Raw genomic sequence first — 20276 nt, 5'->3', positions numbered from 1 at the left:
GCTGAAGGAAACCAGACAGAAACTGTCGAACAGATTTAGAGGTGGCACAAACATTGCAATTTTTAACATAGTCAGCGACCTTTGTCACTAGGTTCTCCCACCAAAACCGGTTTTGCACTAACCTGCAAGTAGCTTGTGCGCCTGGATGCCCGGAGCAGGCCGAGTCATGAACCTACTGAAGAACTCTGTTGCGCAAGGATCTGGGAACAAAGACTTTATCAGGAGGGCAATCAGTGGGACTGGGTTCTTGATTCTGAGCTTGGGTGATTTCAGCCATAATGTCCCATTGTACGGGAGCGACGATGAGGTTTGGTGGGATTATCGGGGTCACAGGGTTGTTGCAGTAAGTAGACCCATAAATGCGGGACAGGGCATCTGCCTGGTGTTCTTGGTGCCGGGTCGAATGGTAATGGTGAAATCAAATCTGGAGAAAAACAGAGACCATCGAGCTTGACGGGGATTTAGTTGTTTAGCAGATTGAATGTATTCCAGGTTGCGATGATCCGTGATAACCAGGAAAGGATGATGAGCTCCCTCTAACCAATGCCTCCACTCCTCAAAAGCCACTTTCATGGCCAAAAGTTCACGGTTGCCAACATTGTAATTTCTCTCAGCAGCTGACAACTTGCGTGAGTAGCAGGCACAGGGATGGAGTTTGGCAGGAAATCCTTGTCGTTGAGAGAGCAGTGCACCTACTCCTGAATCAGAGGCTTCCACTTACAGTATGAAGGGTCGAGTGGGATCTGGATGATGGAGAATGGGTGCAGTCATAGTGTCGTTTAAGATCATCGAAGGCTTGATGAGCAGAAGGTGTCCAGATCAGATTCAGAGCTTTTCCACAGAGCAAAGAGGTGAGTGGAGCAGCAACCAAGCTGAAACATCGGTAGAAATTTCCAAAACCAAGGAAGTGCTGTAGTTCTTTGACAGACACGGGTAGTGGCCATTTCAGCACGGCTTGCACCTTAGAAGAGTCCATGGTGACTCCCTCTGGGGAGATGACATACCCCAGGAAAGAGATGGTTGATTTGTGAAACTCACATTTCTCCATCTTGACATACAGTTGGTGTTGAACAAGGCGGTTGAGCACCACTCCTACATGTTGAACATGTTCATCAAGGGAAGAAGGGTATATCAGAATATCATCAATGTAAACAATCACCCATTTGCCAATAAGATATCGAAAAATGTCATTTACATAGGCTTGAAAGACAGATGGACTGTTGGAAAGTCCAAAAGGCATCACCTGGTATTCGTAGTGGCCAGTGTGTGTAGAAAAAGCAGTCTTCCATTCATTCCCCTCCCGAATGCAGATTAAGTTGTAGGCATTATGAAGATCCAGTTTGGTGAAGATCTTGGCGCATCGTAGCTGTTCTAATGCTGCTGGTACCAGAGGGAGGGTATAGCGATACTTGATGGTGACTGTGTTCAGGCCTTGGTAGTCAATGCATGGATGAAGACCCCCGTCCTTCTTTCCTACAAAGAAACCAGCAGAAGCAGGAGAAGTGGATGGTCGAATGAACCCTCTTTCTAGGGACTCCGATATGTACTCCTCCATAGCTTTAGTTTCAGGTTCTGATAAGGGGTATATTCGTCCACGTGGAGGAGAGGTACCTGGCAAAAGGTCAATGGCACAGTCACAGGAATGGTGAGGAGGAAGTTGTGTAGCCTTTGATTTGCTGAATGCCTCCTGGAGATCCAAATAATAATAATGTGGCAGAATCGACGTCTCAGCGAGGATAGTCGTGGTGCTTACAGGAGGAAGAGAGATGGGTTCAGGATGGTTGAGGCAAGACTGGAAACAGGGAGCACTCCAATGAGTGATTTGTCCATCTCTCGGAGATCTCAGGGTTGTGATGTCTCAGCCATGGCAGGCCAAGAACAATCGGTTTCTTAGGAGAATGAGTGACCAGAAATTGAATCTCCTCATAATGAAGAAGTCCTACTTGAAGACAGATGGGTCGGGTGATTTGTTGAATCTTGTCAGACCCCAGAGGTCGTCCATCTAGTGCTGATACATGCAAAGGAGGGACACAGGGAACAAAAGACAGGTTTAGATTTGTGGCGAGACCCAGGTCAATAAAGTTACCTGCTGCCCCTGAATCTAAAATGGCAGATACATGTTCATTATCTAGAACATGTAAAGTAACTGAAACTTCAAACTGTTCGATTAGAATTAGGTTTGAAAGTTCCAAACTCACCGCCGCATCCCCCTTCCTAGGTCTGGACGACAGGCTTTAATCAGGTTATCCAGACAAATGGCTAATTTGATGAATTCATCAAGTGATCTCCCCTCATCACGACATGCTAGTTCAGCTTGAAGATCAGGATTTAACCCCTGACAGAACAGTAGTTTCAAAGTGTCCTCCACCCACAATGCTTGTGCTGCTAGTGTGCAAAAGGATAAGGAGAATTCAGCAGCAGACATCTTTCCTTGCTTTAAACATAATAGAAGTTCTCCCGGGTCCTTACCACCCTCAGAGTATTCAAAAAACCTCCCGTAAACAAGCTATGAAATGAGACAAAGACCGTTTTATAATGTTCTCACAACTCCATACCGCAGTAGCCCAGTCTAGTGCTTTTCCTGACAGCAGCAATACGATAAAGGAAACAAGCTTCATCATTGGGATACATTTGAGGTAGTTGAGATAAAGAGCTCACATTGCAAGAGAAATCCTCGACACTTACTGGGTGATCCGTCAAACTTCTCAGGAAGTGAGAGTCGAGAATTAACAGCAGCTGTAGAGTGCGTTGTGCTGCTGGCTGAGTTTCTTGTGGAAACTCTCATCAGAGATACCTGTGGTTTTGGCTGCACGGATTTAAAGATTTCTTCCGAGATAGGTGAGCTTGCACAGCTGCTGATGGTGACTGGTAAGCATTTCTGCTTGTACTGCAACAAGCTCATGTAACTGTTGGAAGGCTGCTGGATCTAAATTAGGCGAAGTCTTCTGTAGCGAGGAAGCCGGGGCAGTTGTGTTAAGATCCATGTGCATTTTAATAAACATATGAACAGTACAACAAAGTAGCAAATAAAATGATAAATGACAAAACAGGCAAGGGTCCAGTACACAGGAGACAGTCCATGAAATGCAAACCAAGTAAATCCGAGAGACAGAGGGGTAATCCAATAAATAGACAAAAGGTCCAAAAACTCACAAGCAGGCAGGAAAATATGATAAACAGGCAGGAGTCAAAAACACAGGAAGAACAGAAATGGTAATAATGCTCAGAATTGCAGACTAGGTATAACAAGACTTCACACTGAATGCAGGTAAACAGAGAACTTAAAAAGTCTGGGATAATATAAAACAGGTGAGTTAGTAATCAGTCTGAGCGGGGGATTATGGGAAATGTAGTTCGTGAGGGGAAAGCTAGAATTCCAGAGATGGAGACCTCTGGCGGAGTTCTGGAGAGATAGCAGACGTTGCAGGTGTAACAATATAGTTCTAAATATTGGAACTAAACTTAAAACCCCCAATTCTAAACTTCCTAAACTAACAACTCTGTCAGTGGAGTAAAAATGTCGTTTTAGAGTGAAAATGCATCCTTTGAATGGTGCGCATCATTGTTTATGTGAACGCAATTATTCCTGGTTTCCATGGGACCAGAACCCATGCCTCAGATATTGATTGTAGCACCACAGGGAAAGGTGAACACATTTGAATTGATTCAAAAATGGCTGAGAGGCGATAGCACTTGTTGTTAATAATTCAAGCAGTACGGGGTTGATTTTAGGGAATATGAACATTTGGAAGCAGCATGACGATTTCCCGTGTAATCATGTTAATTTACTGACATCAGCAGGTGGTAGACTTCTTTCAAGTTTATATTGCTCTATTTTTAATATCTCTAGACAATTTTCACCATCTGTTTTGTACCTCTATATTTTTCTGGACATTTATCGTGTATAAAATACATGGCAACCACACCACTGCAGGGATCAGAGATTAACATGGATGACCTTTCCGACGAAGCAGCAAAGCATATTTTTTTAAAGTAGTTTTATTTTTATTTTTTTGCTCCACATTGTTCTCTAAACAAAAAGATTTTGAAATTATATAACTAAAAAGATGATGTAATATGCATACATAATCAAATACAGTGTTTGTAAATGGTGTTTACCCAACAGTATTTCATGTTTACAATATAGCTTTATGTTTCTGTTTATCAGCTTCTTTCACTCTCGATTGTTTGCAGTGAGCTGTATTAGGACATTGTTCCCAATGAGTCGAAGACACACCATTTCCCCTCCCTTCGATTCGAGGGTAGATCCCCTTCCAGCCAAAAGCTGGAAATGAGCATTAACAGCTAAACATCTAAATCTAAACAAACCCCCTTTTTTCATTTTCACTATCAATTTCCATCACAGGAAGTTTGATCTGGGCACAATCTGTGTGGCGCCTTCACGCCTGAGAACTTTTCGTCCTTATATCATATCAATACCATATTTCTAAAGCAGTTAACCAATAAAATAACTATACTGTGCATTGTATTTAGCATTGTGACAGAAGAATAGAGTGTCATACACTGAATGACTAATTGTTTTTTGCAGAACATTTTACCTACTGTATGTCTATGCTTGGACTGTAGGGTGAATTCTGGTAAATTGGGCCACTTTTTGATATTGCCTGTCAAAAAGTGGCCCAATTTACCTGAATTCACCCTACTTACCCCAATTCACCCTACCACTGAATATTGTAAAGGGATAATTCACCCATAAATGAAAGCTCAATCATCTTTACTAACCCTCATTTTGTTCTAAACCTGTATGACTTTCTTTCCGCTGTGTAACACAAGAAAAATTAGTTAGGCAGAGCATTAGTCTCAGTTACCGTTAACTTTCACTGCATCTTTTTCTCATCCAATTAAAGTGGCTAACATTCAGCCTAAATCCTCCTGTTGTGCTCCATGGAAGATTTGTATTTTTTTTATTTTTAGTAAATATTGACAGAATTGCAATATTTGTCTTCACTTGTATCACAAAGTGTATAACATTATTAGGATAGAACTGCATCTGGAACCAGTAATCACCCATTTAGAGATGTGAATTAGTTCGGATGAGGCCTCTTTGTTGTGCCTCAGTCTGGCACGGGACGATACCTGTTGCAGTACTCTGGTGGAAAGTTACCCTCCTTTCTGCTCCTAGCCTGGTCAAATAAGAGTAATGATGCAAAGGAGGAGGCAGCACTGTTTGGCATTCCTCAGAGGACATGCTGCTCGTTAGGGCCTTCATTAAACACAGCTTAGTGTACATTCTGATAGAGAGAACATCAGAGACAATTACACTCAAATGGGCATTTCTCTGCCATTAGCTCACCTGACTGAACACACTAGAACACCAAAGGCTTTTATTTTGTCCTGTTCCAGTATGCTATTTGTACTCTTTTTGTCTTAAAGCTGACATCGGCAGGACTTCACATAATTCTGTAAATTAATACATAATGCTTTTTTTGCATTTACTCAAAAAACTAGAAATGCATAAACAACTACATAGCGTGTATAATATATGCCGATATATATAACAGATTAGCTCAGTTAGCTTGTAATGTAATTCCTAAATTCCTAAATAAAAGTAGAAAGTATTCAGTACTATCTCTGGCTGGTTTTCAAGTGCTGTTCACTTGCTCTCCAAACAATATGCGTTGCTTTTGCAGGTGACATTAAAGTACATGTCTACAAGATAAGCAGTGTGCTAAGGCATGCTGCAGAATACCCAATAAAGAAGTGTGACCAAAGTCTTACCTTTAAACATTTTAAACACTTTATGACAGCAAAGGAAAAAAAATAGGGAAAACACCTCAAATATATCCCAAAAGGTAAAAAAGAAAACAATATTTGTGATCAAAATTCCTTTATGAAAATCCACAAACTGTTTACTAAAAAAGTTATTACCTTTCATTCACTACAGTTCTTTGAAAGCAATTAAAAACATACTGACAAACTTTAAAGATTAATATGTTACCTATATGACAAATGAGGAGAATCAAATAGACTACTCAGATACTGAAAGATAAATGCATAATAATTCTTTACTTTTTCATGGGTTTGATTAAAGGATACATTGAGTGTAAGTATAAAAGAGGGAAAACAACCTTAATAAGATAAAGATAAGTCAGTTCATAAAGTATCTAAAATTAGTTGTTTTCTGTTCCATCAATAGTCTATACAAGCATTTGAAGACAATGTACACTCAAACATACTCAGTGTGTCGCCTTGAAGGTTCATCAACAGTTCTGATCACTTGTCTCTGATGGTGATAAACCAGATGCGGTTCACTGTCTCTTGAGCCAAAACAAGACGCAAATAACAATACGGCTGCAACGACGTCCAGAAATCCTGCAGCCCAGCCAACAAATAGTGCGTCCCCAAACTCTGAACGTGACACTACATTAGGTATCGTCTCATCAAAAAACTTCTGTACAGTGTCATGGGCGACATACGAGACGGCACCAAGTGCCAGTAATCCAGCAATGGATAAAAACACTGCAGCTGTGATCTTCAAACCCCGCTTGGTCCGCTGCCCCTCTTCGCCCTTACAGCAGTTGATCTGACTCATTGCAGGGATAGCCAGGAGAAGTCCAAGAAGAGATGTGGCATCCGACAGGCATATCAGAATCCGAGCCAGCGTGAGTATTTGCCTCAGGCCTAGGATAGTGTCATAGGGACGACACGCGGTGCCAGCTATCTCCTGCATCACACAGGACTCCCACAGCCCTTGCTCAAAGCTCTCTGTGGCCAAAAGTTCAGTGGACAGTGACAGCCACTGAGGCATGATAGTGGCAGCCAGTGTGCAGAACCAACCTCCTGTCCCAATCAGCATCCCCAGCAGTTCCAGAGCCAACGTGCAAGGGTTTGTCATGTTTACTGATAAATACCGTGTCCCACTCGGGGTCTGACAGCCTCCACGTCTGGCTCTGGTACCTCAAGAGCCTCCTCTGGATGAGAAAGAGAGAAATGCAGAGAGAGAAAACAGGTAGAACAGAAGAGTGATTACTTCTTAGTACAGTGCAACCTTGGATCCAGCACTAACCTATACTGTTCTGATAGCAGGTTCTTCACAGTCTGTCAATCTCCACTAAGGGAGGCACTCATCATCTGAGCATAAGAGGTACGGGAGGGGTACAGATGGAGAGAGAGGGCACTGAGATGTTAGGCCCTTCCCTCTAGGATCCTTTTGAGAGAAAGAGAGAGAGAGAGCCACAAGGGATGCCATTAAACTCTAGGCAGGATGCCATAAAAAGGCTGATTGTTGTCATTTTCATGGGACAAATAATTTTTATTTTACCAGCTCATTACTGTTCGTTTGCATCTTTTCATTTTCTCTCCATGCTATTGGTTACAACACTTGACGTAGGGCTGCCATGGGGAAAAGAAAAAGGTTTACAATGGCATCAAACAGGGAGGAATATTTTTGCTGTTTACAGAGCTTTTTTGAAGGAACAAGTGGGTGAGAGATAAGTTCCACTATGTGCCCGGCAGCCGATTCTGTAACCCAAAGGAGAGCATGCCAAATATTCAACGAGTACCTTACCTCCTTACATTTGATGTCTTTTCTGCTGACTATAATTCCTGAATAATGTTTTATAATGTTTTTATTTTTTAAATCAGTGGATTAGAAATGTAGGATGTATCTGGTGTAAACTGCTTTTCTATGACCTTTTCTAAGAGAAAAGTGGAGACTAGATTTTTCTTTTTCAAAGCCCATACAATATCATAATGAGCTTGTGAGACATATTAAACTATGAAAATACATGTTTTTGTTAAGAATGGTCAAAACTTCAGTTGTTGTATTGTAACTAGCAAAATGGTTTCCACATATTTTCCCATTGTCCTAATTAAAGTATTAAATATTGGTCCACCTTTATGCAAAAAAGCATTGCTATCAACATTCACTGGTCAGTATTCAAGTTACTGTATGTCATAAGGTTATTCTTCTTGCTAGTCAGGAATATGCTTCATTTGTTTAAGAGCCATGCAGGCCATTGCAGCATGTGAAATCTATGCACAGAAAGGATTGCCAATGCAATATGCCGCTTATTGAAGTGTGAAGCTAAAGAAGATCTATGACGTGACACAGTGGTTCTCAACAAACACATAATTAACACACATTGCACTTTATCTGAAAAGTATGTAGTTTACAGTAATTAAAAGGGCTAAAATTTCTCTGCAACAGGTTCATCTTTATTTATGACGATGGTTGTTGTTGTTGTTTTTTTTTTTGTTTGTTTGTTTGTTTTTGAGTAACCAATTAAGATATTGCTTACTCAAAATAATCACTTCAAAAAGGGTTAACCATTTCCTTTTAATTTCACATTTGGGATTTCATAACATCTAAAGTATTCTATAAACAAATGAGTCTCCATTGTGATTGGATCAGTCAATATAAGCACACTTTGAAAATGTTTCATGACAAATGTATTCGCCCTACCTAAGAAAAACAATGTGTTTTATTGGAGCCTTTTGCTTCTGCAACAGGGGTGATTTTTTACCCCAAATATCATCCTTTCACTTATTGGACAGTTATTAAAAAACTTTTTTATTTAATCACCTTGAGCAAAACTGAAAATAAAAAGTATTTTGTCTCAAAATAAATGTGATAATTTCAGGGATTCTCATTAGCTATATAAATTTGCAATATTTTAAAAATGATTAACTATTAGATCAAATTGCCTCAAAATCAACCTTTAGACATTACATGCAATGATCTTGTGGATCAAGAATATTATGCAGTGTATAGTGTCAAACAGGTGTTAAGGAAATTATTGTGGTAGATTTGTTGCTATTTAGTGTTTTTGGGAGAAAATAAAATCGAATGTGCTTTTTACCCCAGAGGGCCTTTAGCCCCGTTGTATCATACTTCTATTAATATATGTATTTTAAGTTATGTACAGTACTGCTATTCTGTTCCTGATGCATATTTTCTATATATTTGTATACTGTCCCATAGTATTCTATATTTACTTATTGATATTTTAATAAAACATGTAATACATCTTAAGTTTTCTTGGCAAAGGATAGGGTGGGTGAACTACAGCATACACAAGAAGGTGCATATTTTCTTCACTTCATGTTTTGAAGTTCAGGCCACCTGAGGGTAGCCAGCTGAATCTGTTTGTATAGAAAACAGAACAGAAATAGAAGAGGATGAGTAAGAACACAATACAAGTAAAATGGACTTTTACAGGAAAATAGTGTGACAAGGAACTGTGCGAGAACTCTATGTCTGATATAGAACAGAGTAGTGGTTCTCAACCAGGGGGGCCTCAGCAAACTTCCAACGGGGCCTTAAAATTACTCCAAAAACATTTATAAGATATATTATAATAATTTAAATTACCAAAATGGATTTAAAACCTTTAACAATAAATTTTTCAGCTTAGGCAAATACTTTTAAGACAGCAAGATGCTTTTTTTATTTTTTTTTTAATAAAAAGTTTGATAATTCTTATTTAAAATAACCACTTCAGAAAAGGATTAACCATTTTTTGTTCATTTCAATCACATTTGGCATTTCGTAATATTTCAAGTATTCTATAAACAAATGAATCGTCATTGTGATTGGATCAGTCAATGTGAGCCCACTTTGAAAAATGTTTATAGCAAAAATATTTGACCCACGTAAGAAAAACAATGTGTTTTATGGGGGTCTTTAGCTCCTGTAACAGGGGGAATTTTACCCCTAATTACTATCCAGTTATTAAAAAACTTTTGAATTAATCCCCTTGAATGAAACTGAAAATGATAAATAAGTATTTTGTCTAATAATTAATGTGATCATTTCAGGGATTCTCATTAGCTACATAAATTTGCAACATTTTAAAAATGATTAAATATTAGATCAAATTACCTCAGAATCAAACTTTAGACACTGAACGTAATTATATCATGGATCAGCAATATTTTGCAGTGTATACTGAAAAACAGGTGTTAAGGAAAGTACTGTGGTGGTTTTTGTTGCTGTTTAGTGTTTTGGGGAAAAATAAAATCAAAAGTGCCTTTTACCCCTGGGTGCCTTTAGCCCCGTTGTACGCTAATAGGCTAACCTGCAAAAATGCTACAATTTAGAGTTAAACACATTTTTACTGAGGTGATTTACTGTGATGGGTCAGTGTCTTAAAGACCATAGGAGTGATAAAACAAATAAACAAGAATCCTATCAACTTTACAGTGCAGACTATTCATAACATTTTAGAGTTGACAATTATTCACTAGATGGCGCTCTTATTCTACGGAAAATGGAAACCTATGATTCCCATAAATCTTTTTATTTTCTCTCTCTCTCTCTCTCTCTCTCTCTCTCTTTAATTTAAACATTTAACAGGGGAATACAAGATCATAATTCAAATCCATCCTCATATACATATTTATCAGCTATTATATTTCTATCATATTATAACAAAAATCAATCATACATTTATATCACATATATTTTTCAAATAATCCCACAAATCGTTGGAGGTTTAATCTGAGTTTGGGTGGGATATTTCTTTTACCAGAAAAATATTCAAACATAGATTATTACGATATCACTGAGGAAACAGATTTTTTAAAATAATAATAATTTATTTTGTACGTTTGTACGCGTATTCATGCCTATCCTTCATAGACCACAAGTGTAATGCTCTAATAATAATAATAATAATAATAAAAAATAAAAATAAAAAAAAAATCTAAGTGATTTAAAGTTGGTCCAATGAGATTAAGATCGCTTTGATTAATTATATTATCAATTCTTCACATTCACAAATTGAGTGGGTGTAAAATAAATAAATAAATAAATAAATAAATAAATAAATAATAATAATGCTCGCGTCCACTTCCATTAAAAAAAAAAAAAAATCCCAAAATCATTCGAGTGTCGCTATTTGCTCGCTTTACTCTACGTGTGCATCTGGGGGCGGGGCTTATGCAAATGTGCCTGCCTGAATATGGACACTGTGGAATGAAAGATGGTAGATAGAGTCAAACATGGAGGACCGACGCACAGAGTCATGAGATCGCCGCTAAAGTTTTTGGAAAAGGTGGATGCAGGACTGCCTATTTTGAGCCCCGTTCGATTCCTCGTCATGCTGTTTTGTTTTTTTCCGAGCGTCGATGGAAGTTCAACATTTGTAATGCAGTAGAAACTTGTGATATATTTGTTGTTGGAGTAAAGGCAGGGGGTTCGACCCCCACCTACCGTCCCAGCAGCGCTATGCCGTGGGTGAGCAGCTGTAAGCGGAGAGAGAGCTCGGAGCTGCCGCTGCCCCCGGGCTGGGAGGAAGCCAGGGATTATGATGGCAGAGTCTTTTACATTGACCACAACACTCGACAAACTTCATGGATAGACCCCAGAGACAGGTAAAAGTGACCGTGAGAGGAGCTGCATGCATTATTGGATAAGTTTGATGATTGTTTGGTTGTGGAGGGCGGGGCCTCAGATGGAAGTGATGATTGTGAGGCGAGGGAAGTTGTACAGTTTGGGATGAAAGTGTTTTCATTTCAGAGTCCAGAGTTGATACAGTGTAGCATTACAAAGTAACAGAGGAGGTTTATTAAATAGGATTTTAAATAGACTATATATCTCAATATAATCCTGTGGCTGGTTGTTTATTCTTTCTTTGTGCTTGTCATCTCAGTTTACTGTCACATTGTGTGCAAATCATATGGGCTATTTTGAGAAGCATTTCTATTCATCAGGGACTCTTTAGTGTAATGGCCATTTAAACTACTGACCATTTACTCAATCACAGTGGCTAATTGTTGTTTTTTAATCTCTCATTGGATGGGAGTAATATATTGTACTAGTGTTAAATTAAGCCATGTGTTTTGTTTACTACTGTTGGGTTGGGTTTTGTATGTTACAGGCATACAAATGTTATAATGGTATTGTTGTTGTTCCCCATTAAATGCTTTTTAATGGTGTAAAAAAGGTCCTGGAGTGACTGAATAACTGTGGAGTACCTGACAGAGCATGTCAGTCATATGTTGCCTTTAACTAATAATGGCACACAAAACTCAATGTGTTACAAATCTGGAAGTGAAAGAATGCATGTCTGTTGATACTGTATGTTTAATACTACCTTTTCAACTAGTTAAAGCAGGCTGAGTACAGAAAAATACAGTGATGGACAATGGAAAGCAATGTCACTTAACACCTGACAAGCAGCCAAAAAGCTTCTCTCAGACAGTGTTTGAGAATTCCCCATGAAATAATCATTTAAAAGATTGCATAGAATGTGAGGAAAAACAATTATGGTTATATTAAGTTTTGTTGGTGGACTGCATTGGCTTGGTCAATGTCAGTGTTATAGACCTGGGCTTTATGTGTGATATAGATTTAATTTCACTTAAATCCCCCTTTAACAATCCTGCACAATTGATTTTGTTTGTAAGTCAAACAGAAAAGTTGATACATATCAACAGTTGCTCCTGTGTCACCCGCTTGATTTCCTACATTAGCCAACTTCGCTAAATCTAAAAAGCATTTTACGAAGATCTGACTTGAGGTCAGAAAAGAACCACGTTTTTTGACTTTGATGAAATGTTAAAAATATCATTATAAAATGTTAGGTTGTATGCTGGCTATAGGTTTAGAACATTTCTTTAAACGTTCAGCATGCATCATTTTTGCAATATTCCGAAGAAATAGTCTGCTGTTTATTCTTTTCACTGAAAGTGGAGTTGGAAATCACATACTGTATTTTGTTTGTGTAATAGTTATTAAAAGCATGGCATTTTATTCCTTTTATTTATTTATTTTTAAAGTGCATAATGTAAACAGTGTCCAAATGAAAGAGAGAATTGAACTGTAGCTCCAAGAGTTCCATGTGCAAATATGTATGGAATGCCAGTTGGGCCGCTGGGAAAGTAGTGTGGATGTGCTTTGTGAGGTCTGTATTTTCACCAGCAGAGAAACCAGCCTTTCAGCCAGCTCATTTAAACACAAGTTCACTAGAAGCCTTGTGTATATTAAATAGAGGGGATTTGCTGTCACTGAGAAAGTTAGAACTCTTTTTCATCTTGAATTGTATGGTCGGCCATTCAGCCAAACAATGAGCAAGTAGCTCGCAACCTCAAAGGTAATTCTGTCATTGTGTGACACTGTTTCGTTGGATAGTGTCATTGTGCTGAGCACAGAGGATACATTCTCAGGGGAGCCGGTAACTATTTAAATTTCCACTCTAATCTCTAGAGTACCTTTGTTGTTTTTGTGCTGTTTTAAAGAGTAGTAAAAATAAAAATGTTCTGCATCAAAAATCACCTTAAACAATTCATTGAATAATAAAGATAATTGTGTAGTTGCATTTCATGTTTACACTGACTATCACTATACAAGTTATCTTTGATCATCAAAGTATCTGAAACCTTAAGATAGGCATTTGGGCTTAGGTTATACATTTTGTACATTTTGTACAACTATATTTCTACATAACTTTTTACTACGTAACTTTCTACTCAGCTTAACACCTTATTTCTATAGGACTAGTTATAATATACTGACTGTAGCCATGAGTAGACAACTTTACTGTGTTGGGATTGTGCTTCTAGTGAAAATAGCTTTTTTAGTCCATATAACAGATATTTCTTTCATCAGGCTCTTGGAATGCCTGAAGGCAAACATGCCGAGTATGTTTCCCAATATTAAACACCATTAGAACAGAACATAATATTATACATGATACATAATATTAAACTTGTGACCATAGTTTTTGGAGGTCCAGACTTTAATTCTACATTGTACTTGCCCTTATGTTTACCATAGTTCTTCCATTGTATAACTGAGGCGTTAATGGCGTAACCACAGGTAAGACCATGGATGGCTCCTCATTACTGTGGTTAGGTCAATGTAGTTAGTTTTTCTAAAATATAAACTATAGTATTTGTTCTAGAAAAATAATAATAATAAACTAAACAAATTTAGAAACCTTAACTTCAGCCGCCATGGTTGTAATAAAAATGAAGTCTAATGGTTTTTTCATGAGAGATTTATTTAATATGAAACTTGGTTATAGTTTACAGTGAATTTTAATAAGGGTGTTGATATGTAGTTCAGAAAGCCTCGTAATTTATGTTGGTGCATGACACAGTGTTATCTCCTCTTTTCCTTGTGCTGATTAGAATTTTGCTGTCTAGCAGTTTGAAATGTTTAAATTCCATTGAACTTAAAATGAGAAAATTCTCATTTTAATTGAAATGTTTTGAGGTCTGCGCCGCATTATTAAGGTAAGTCCATTTGAAGCGCTTTGTAAGCGCTAAATATGCTTTTAATCTGAAACACGCATCTGCACGGAATGAATGAAGCTTGGTTTCATGTGAGAAATGTTGCGTGAGTCATCACAGATCACGCAAGTGATCCGCTTGCACAAGTGATACTGCAATGGCTCGAGCGACACTCACGTGTAACATGGCTTCAACTGCCCTGCACGGATGAGAAGCGTATTTAGTGCTTATAAAACACCTAACGCCAGATAAAAATAGTAAAATTTGAAACATTTCCAATGCAGGAAAAACCCTGAAAAAGTAAACATGATTTTTACCTCTTAAGAAGTGAAAACTCTTTTGTTGTTATTAGTGAGTGTGCAATGCACAACAATACACTGATAACTACTAGGGTCACAAATGTTAAGAAATGTTCTTAATCGACAGATGTTAACAAATAAAAATGTATTAATCATTAACAGTAACAATAATAAACTGTAAGTGGTGAACAGCTTGAAAAATACAAGATGCATCTTTTTCTTCAACAAAAGCTTTATTTATACAAAGTCTATATAATGCGAACTTCAAAACGTCAAAATAGAAGGAAATGTGAAAACATGAAACAGCTACCGAAGAAAGCATGTATCCTAATATTTAAATAACTACATTTAAAGTCCTCATGAAATGCCTTGACAAGCTTATGGTGAAGCTGAATACTTTGTGCAAGTCCAGTGCAGATGAGTAGCCGCGTTTCCACTATCGGGCCAAATGAGGGAGTGCTAGTGCGCGCCAGGGCCAGTTGCGTTCACACTGTCACTTCCGGAGCTTCATCGTGCCTCCTCTGAGCTTCCTCGGCACCAACGGCCAAGCGCCTTTGGCCCGCCAATTACCCTTGGGCCAAAGAAGGCCAACTGGGGATTGAGGCGGGGTCAGTATCAAAGGCTGAGTTTTGATGAGTCAGGTCAGTGTCAGCACCAAGATACTCATTTCCCAATTTTTCTTATCTAGCTACCAGCTTACCTCAACAGATCAACAGAGAATGGAGAATTGTCAGTACTGGTCAGTAGATGAAATCAGGGCTCTTCTGAATATTTGTGCTGATGTAAATGTGCAACATCAGATCGACAGCGTCTGCTGAAAACAAAGATGTTAAGGATATTGTCACCGAACTTGCCAAGTTGTGTATCCAACACACAATGGTTCAGGTTTGGGAAAAATAAAAAATTTCAGGCACAGTATTTTGTTGTCAAAAGTACCAGGTTGATACTAAAATAAAAAAGATGTCACGTTACCAGTAGCGGTAGTACTGAGCACTGACTCAATCCGGTACCAGCACGTACTATAGCTGACACACGACTGCTTTAAAATGCTCATTTTGAGCACGTGCTCTGTTATTCCTTAAACTGAAATGGACAATTAAACTAATTAAAATCGTGACATGTCCTAGTGTGATCTAAAGGCTGCAATCTTAGCGTGGATGAGCTACGTACTTTGAATGAATGTATAAATCCGACCGTTTATACTCTGGAAACTCCACAGACATTGAGAATCATTCAAGTTGTATGAGATGACAAAACAGAGCACTAAACTACTGTGAACCACGCAGCACATGTAAACTATATATTTATATAATTAAATCACAGCATTTGCTCTTTAATCTCTTAACTTTATTTATATAGCATTTAAAACAACAGAGTTGACCAAAGTGCTTCACAGTAATACAATTTAAAACATAACATTTAAAAATGACCACATACACAAACACCAGTAATCTAAAACACAAAATACAAACTCTCCAGAACTATGTCCTACATTTCATTTGTCTGACTCAAAGGCCAGTGTAAAGAGATGAGATTTCAGACTTGACTTAAAAGTCTCCGTGTCGCAAACTGTTTGTCCGGAAAGTGAAGATTCAGGCAAAAAATACACGTCATAATAAAAGCACTTTTCAGAATATAAGCTAGAGCCCTGAAATTTAAGAAATTGTGACAGAAATATATTACAACTGTATAGTAAAATGTAAGATTCACTGTAATGATAATACATAATAATAATAATAATAATTAAGCAATATATCACAAGCAAGACTGCTGTTGAATAAAAGTTTGGGGAAAAAATGCATTGACATGTTGAGCAGTTCTATTTTTACTTGTTAAAAGTTTGAAAATGTAATTGATTAGACACCAGTTTGATGATTAAATTAAATTAAACTCTGTTCTGGAAAATAATAATAACAATAATATCAAAAAGGAAAACATGATTTGGTAAAGAATAAAACAGATTTCAGTAGGGTGCTACTTAAAAACACTTAAGCAATGCATCCTTGATTGAGAAACACTTGAAGGAAACATGGATTTCTTTTAATTTATTATTTACATTGAAAAGTAACTTGTGTGCCCTCTAGCGGCAGATGACTGTATAGTCAGAATTTTCTCTTCATGTATTTGCTGGCTTAATTAGTGAATGCATTTGGGCTGAAATGTATTAACAGATGATCGATAAGCTTAATCGATAAAATTATTAACTATGAATAATCAATTGTCGATTAATCATTAACATTCCTAATAACTGCCAAAAATCAGCTTATTAAAAAAAAAAAAAACTGACAATGCAAGAAAACCATGTTTACAAAAGATTTTGAATCATTCAATTCTCTGTTTTTGACATCAAATCATAAACAGGCATGCACACAAAACTTGTGCACATTGAACACGCCACCAGAATGCTGGTAAACGTGTTTATATTCAGAGCGAAATTGGGATAATGGGCAAAAATTGTGTGCCGATCATTTTTTGCTTAAACCATTTATGACCTTTCCCTGAAAAACATTTAAGGTGTTTACATGATCTTACAATGTCTGCTTGTTAAGCATAATCTGTGTATTCTGATTTCATCATATATATATATATATATATATATATATATATATATATATATATATATTACTAAAAACCTCACCCTTCCACTTTCCCAGCACCGGAAGTGATTAGAATGTTTGACAGACGGAATGGGAGAAGGCTCGTGTTGTCTGGCTAGTTTGTATATTCTTTGTTTGACATAAGAAAACATGGCCGCATCGCTGCATCTAAACAGTCAGCTCCGAAGGTAATGGTAACAACTTTTATTTAGTGATTGTTTGAACTATTTACACTAATTGTGCCACTGGTTCATTATGAAAACCGCTTCAGTCCCTATTTTGCTGGTAAATGCAGCACGAATGCAGATCGCACCGGTTTGATCATACGCCTCTGAGCCCAGCCTAGTGTAATCACACCAGTTTGATCGCACATGCGAAAGGGTTAAACCACACTTAAAAATTTATGAATGCCTTTTCATTATATAACAAAACATTAAAGTGGCATTCATTCAAAGAAATATAGCATAAAACACTTTTTGATTAACAGTTTTTTTTTATTTTTTATTATTGATTCTTATATATGATACAGAATAAAGCATAATGTTTGTGTACATAATCTTTTTTTTTTCTGTACTCTCTTCTTCCTCCCTCCCATTCCCCATCCCTACTCTTAACCACTAGCAGTCAAACAAAAATATAAAAACATAAAAAAGAGAAAAGAAGAAAAATTCCACATAAGAGGATAAAATTTACAATTTCGACCATAATTATGTTTTTCTGCATGTGGTCATTACCGAGAGCCCTCCAGAAAGGTCAAGTATTTGTCCCATTTCTTCTATACATGTCTAGTCTGCCAAGCTGGCATAAAGGGCATGTAAAGAAAATTGCACATTAAGAAATCCGTTAGGTGTCAAATGATAAAAGAATAGATAATAATATTGTTCAAAATTAAGACAAAAGTAATTGAAAACTTTCTGGTAATTGCAAAAATGCTAGCTCTGAGAAAAATCTAGCATTTGTTTGCAGATGCATTACGGATGAGGTTTGATATTTTGTTATCGAATGCAATGGAAGTCATACATTTGTAAGTGTTACTTACAGTGAATGTGTTTATCCAATGTGGACCTTTATTGTTGCCTGAAACAACAATATGTGATAATCTCTTAAATACTGCTCTCTCAAATAGGACAGGTTAGTCTAGTCTGGGGGTCAGTTTTGAAGACATTACATGTATTGTTAATTTGCTTCTGGGTAACCCCTATTTGTTATTGAACTTGTGCCATTAGTTGGCAGTGCAGAACCTTAATCGTTTGATGCTATAAACTATCACCATGATTAAAAATAATTAATGGAATTTTCATTCTTCAGAAATAACTTGCAGGAAATGGAATTGATAATGGCCATAATGTTTTACACCACCTCCTTATTTGAGCAACAGCAGTGTACCGGTGGACATGAGTTTTTGGGTTTTTAGGCAAAGTGACGACTTGTAGTGAAAATTGGAATGTGTGTGTGAATTCACTGCACAGTCACCTGGGAAACCACTGGAGTTCTTCTGTGAAACAGGACTATCTTCCAGCACCTGGCCCTCACTTTTCACTCTATATGCGCACACACACACACACACACACACACACACACAATCATACATGTAGAGTTACTCTGAATACTAGCCTACTCAAAGGGCTTGGTAGATGGTCCAATGACGCATGTTGTCATCGAGAGTCGTCCTTTTTATATTGAAGATTTAAAATCCTAAATATTTTCTTTCAATAGCGTTTTTTAACTACAACATTCTAAAGGTTGAAGCCAGTTTTAAAGAGGTGTGTTTCAGTGTTTCCTGCACCGCTTTTCAGCAGTGGCTCTCTGAAGCTACTGCATCAGAAAAAAAAAAGTATACCCAAGTTGTGAGCTAGCAGTCTGAATCGAAAGTGATGAGATAAAAAGAGCGTCTGCCACAAAATAACACAAAAACAACATGTCTTTCTATTGCATTGTGTAGGGCTGAACGATCCATTGAAATAAAATCAAAATCAAGATATGACCTTATATTAAACCGCAAAGGGCTGTGATTTAATCAAGCAGTCTACATGCGCTGCTCGTGTGCAGCTGTGTTCTGAGCACACTTGAGGTGGTTCTGTGCTTGCTCCACGTATTTCATCTTGTGCACAGAATAGCAGATGTATTGTGTCTTATCCAGATTGGTACGTACACTGATCATGTTATATTTACAGTGCTCTAAATTCACTTTAATTGCCCACTACAAGTTACTATACAAATCTAAAACAACCCTATATTACTATGTTTTTGTGGACAGAAGAGGGGATGAGAGCATCATCACCATATTCGGAAGGAGGCACTCAGTCAAAGGCTGTTGTTAATGCAACTTCACGCAAAGTTCCTGCAATTTTCATAAACGCATGTCACATAAAGACATACACTTTCAACATGGTGGAGGAGAGTGCGGTGTCTGTGTTGGTGTCAAAATAAGAGTTCCCCAAGAAATATACAAGAATTAACCTGGCATCCTTCATGTTTTCTATCTGACAACAAAACGCTTGAACATGACATACTCATTATTGCGAAGTGGGAAGTAGCATAATTTCGATGGCAGCATAACTCCATGATCGCTCGGAGCGGATTACTACCACACCACATCTGAGGAATAGAGTTAAACTAACAGTGTCAACATTACTGTTCATCACTGTGACAGACTCAGATAATCACACACTCAGAGTCTGTTCCAAACCTTGCCTCCAAAGCTGTCTCCTTGTCTCCTGCCTACATACGTAGGTAGCTGTCTTCTATGGTGGCATCCTAACTGAAATGGAGCCTCATAAGAGGGCGAATTGGAATGCTCTACAATGACAGCAACTCCATAACATAATTCAAATAGCGCTCCTCACGATCAACTCATTTCAATACAGGTGACGCGTGAGAAACGACTCAATACTCTAATAACTATAAATATACATAGCACACAGCAGGGTCAGAAATTAACTTTTCATTAGTGGGCATTATTTGCCCCTTGAATTGATTTCCAGGGATATTTTCTGTTTTTTTTTTATTTTATTTTTTTTATCTAACCTTATAAAATGACTCCATGTCATCCTTTTATGTCAAATACTTCAATTGAATCAATTAATTACATTTGAACAATGAGATACCGTGTAGTGTTATCAATAAAATCAACATCAACTAATATTTGTAGGGCTGGGTTTTGGCATTGATTTTCCAATTA

General features: G+C 37.6%; 2 protein-coding genes across 3 annotated transcripts in view; one reads left to right on the top strand and one right to left on the bottom strand.

Moving 5' to 3' along the window:
* Positions 1-5681: 5681 nt before the first annotated feature.
* cldn33b (claudin 33b) lies at positions 5682-8392 on the bottom strand. The gene is made up of 2 exons (XM_051707208.1): positions 7283-8392; positions 5682-7168 (listed from the first exon to the last, which is right to left on the bottom strand). The coding sequence occupies exon 2, from the start codon at positions 6854-6856 to the stop codon at positions 6188-6190; it is 669 nt and encodes a 222-aa protein (XP_051563168.1). The 5' UTR covers positions 6857-7168; positions 7283-8392; the 3' UTR covers positions 5682-6187.
* A 2532-nt stretch (positions 8393-10924) lies between these two features.
* LOC127446329 (protein WWC3-like) overlaps positions 10925-20276 on the top strand; it is a 76260-nt gene continuing 66908 nt past the window's right edge. For both annotated transcript variants that reach the window (XM_051707153.1, XM_051707152.1), the window contains exon 1: positions 10925-11337. In XM_051707153.1, the coding sequence (XP_051563113.1) occupies positions 11192-11337 (146 nt within the window). In that variant the 5' untranslated portion in view covers positions 10925-11191. The remainder of the gene's footprint in view (positions 11338-20276) is intronic.

This window comes from Myxocyprinus asiaticus, chromosome 9 (assembly GCF_019703515.2).
Source record: "Myxocyprinus asiaticus isolate MX2 ecotype Aquarium Trade chromosome 9, UBuf_Myxa_2, whole genome shotgun sequence".
Taxonomy (NCBI): Eukaryota; Metazoa; Chordata; class Actinopteri; order Cypriniformes; family Catostomidae; genus Myxocyprinus; species Myxocyprinus asiaticus.
The sequence above is the reverse complement of the archived record's forward strand: the minus strand, read 5'-3'. Positions and strand labels throughout refer to the sequence as shown.

Excerpts from the sequence above, each read along its gene's own strand:
- cldn33b (XM_051707208.1), bottom strand. The coding sequence starts at position 6,856 with ATGACAAACCCTTGCACGTTGGCTCTGGAACTGCTGGGGATGCTGATT.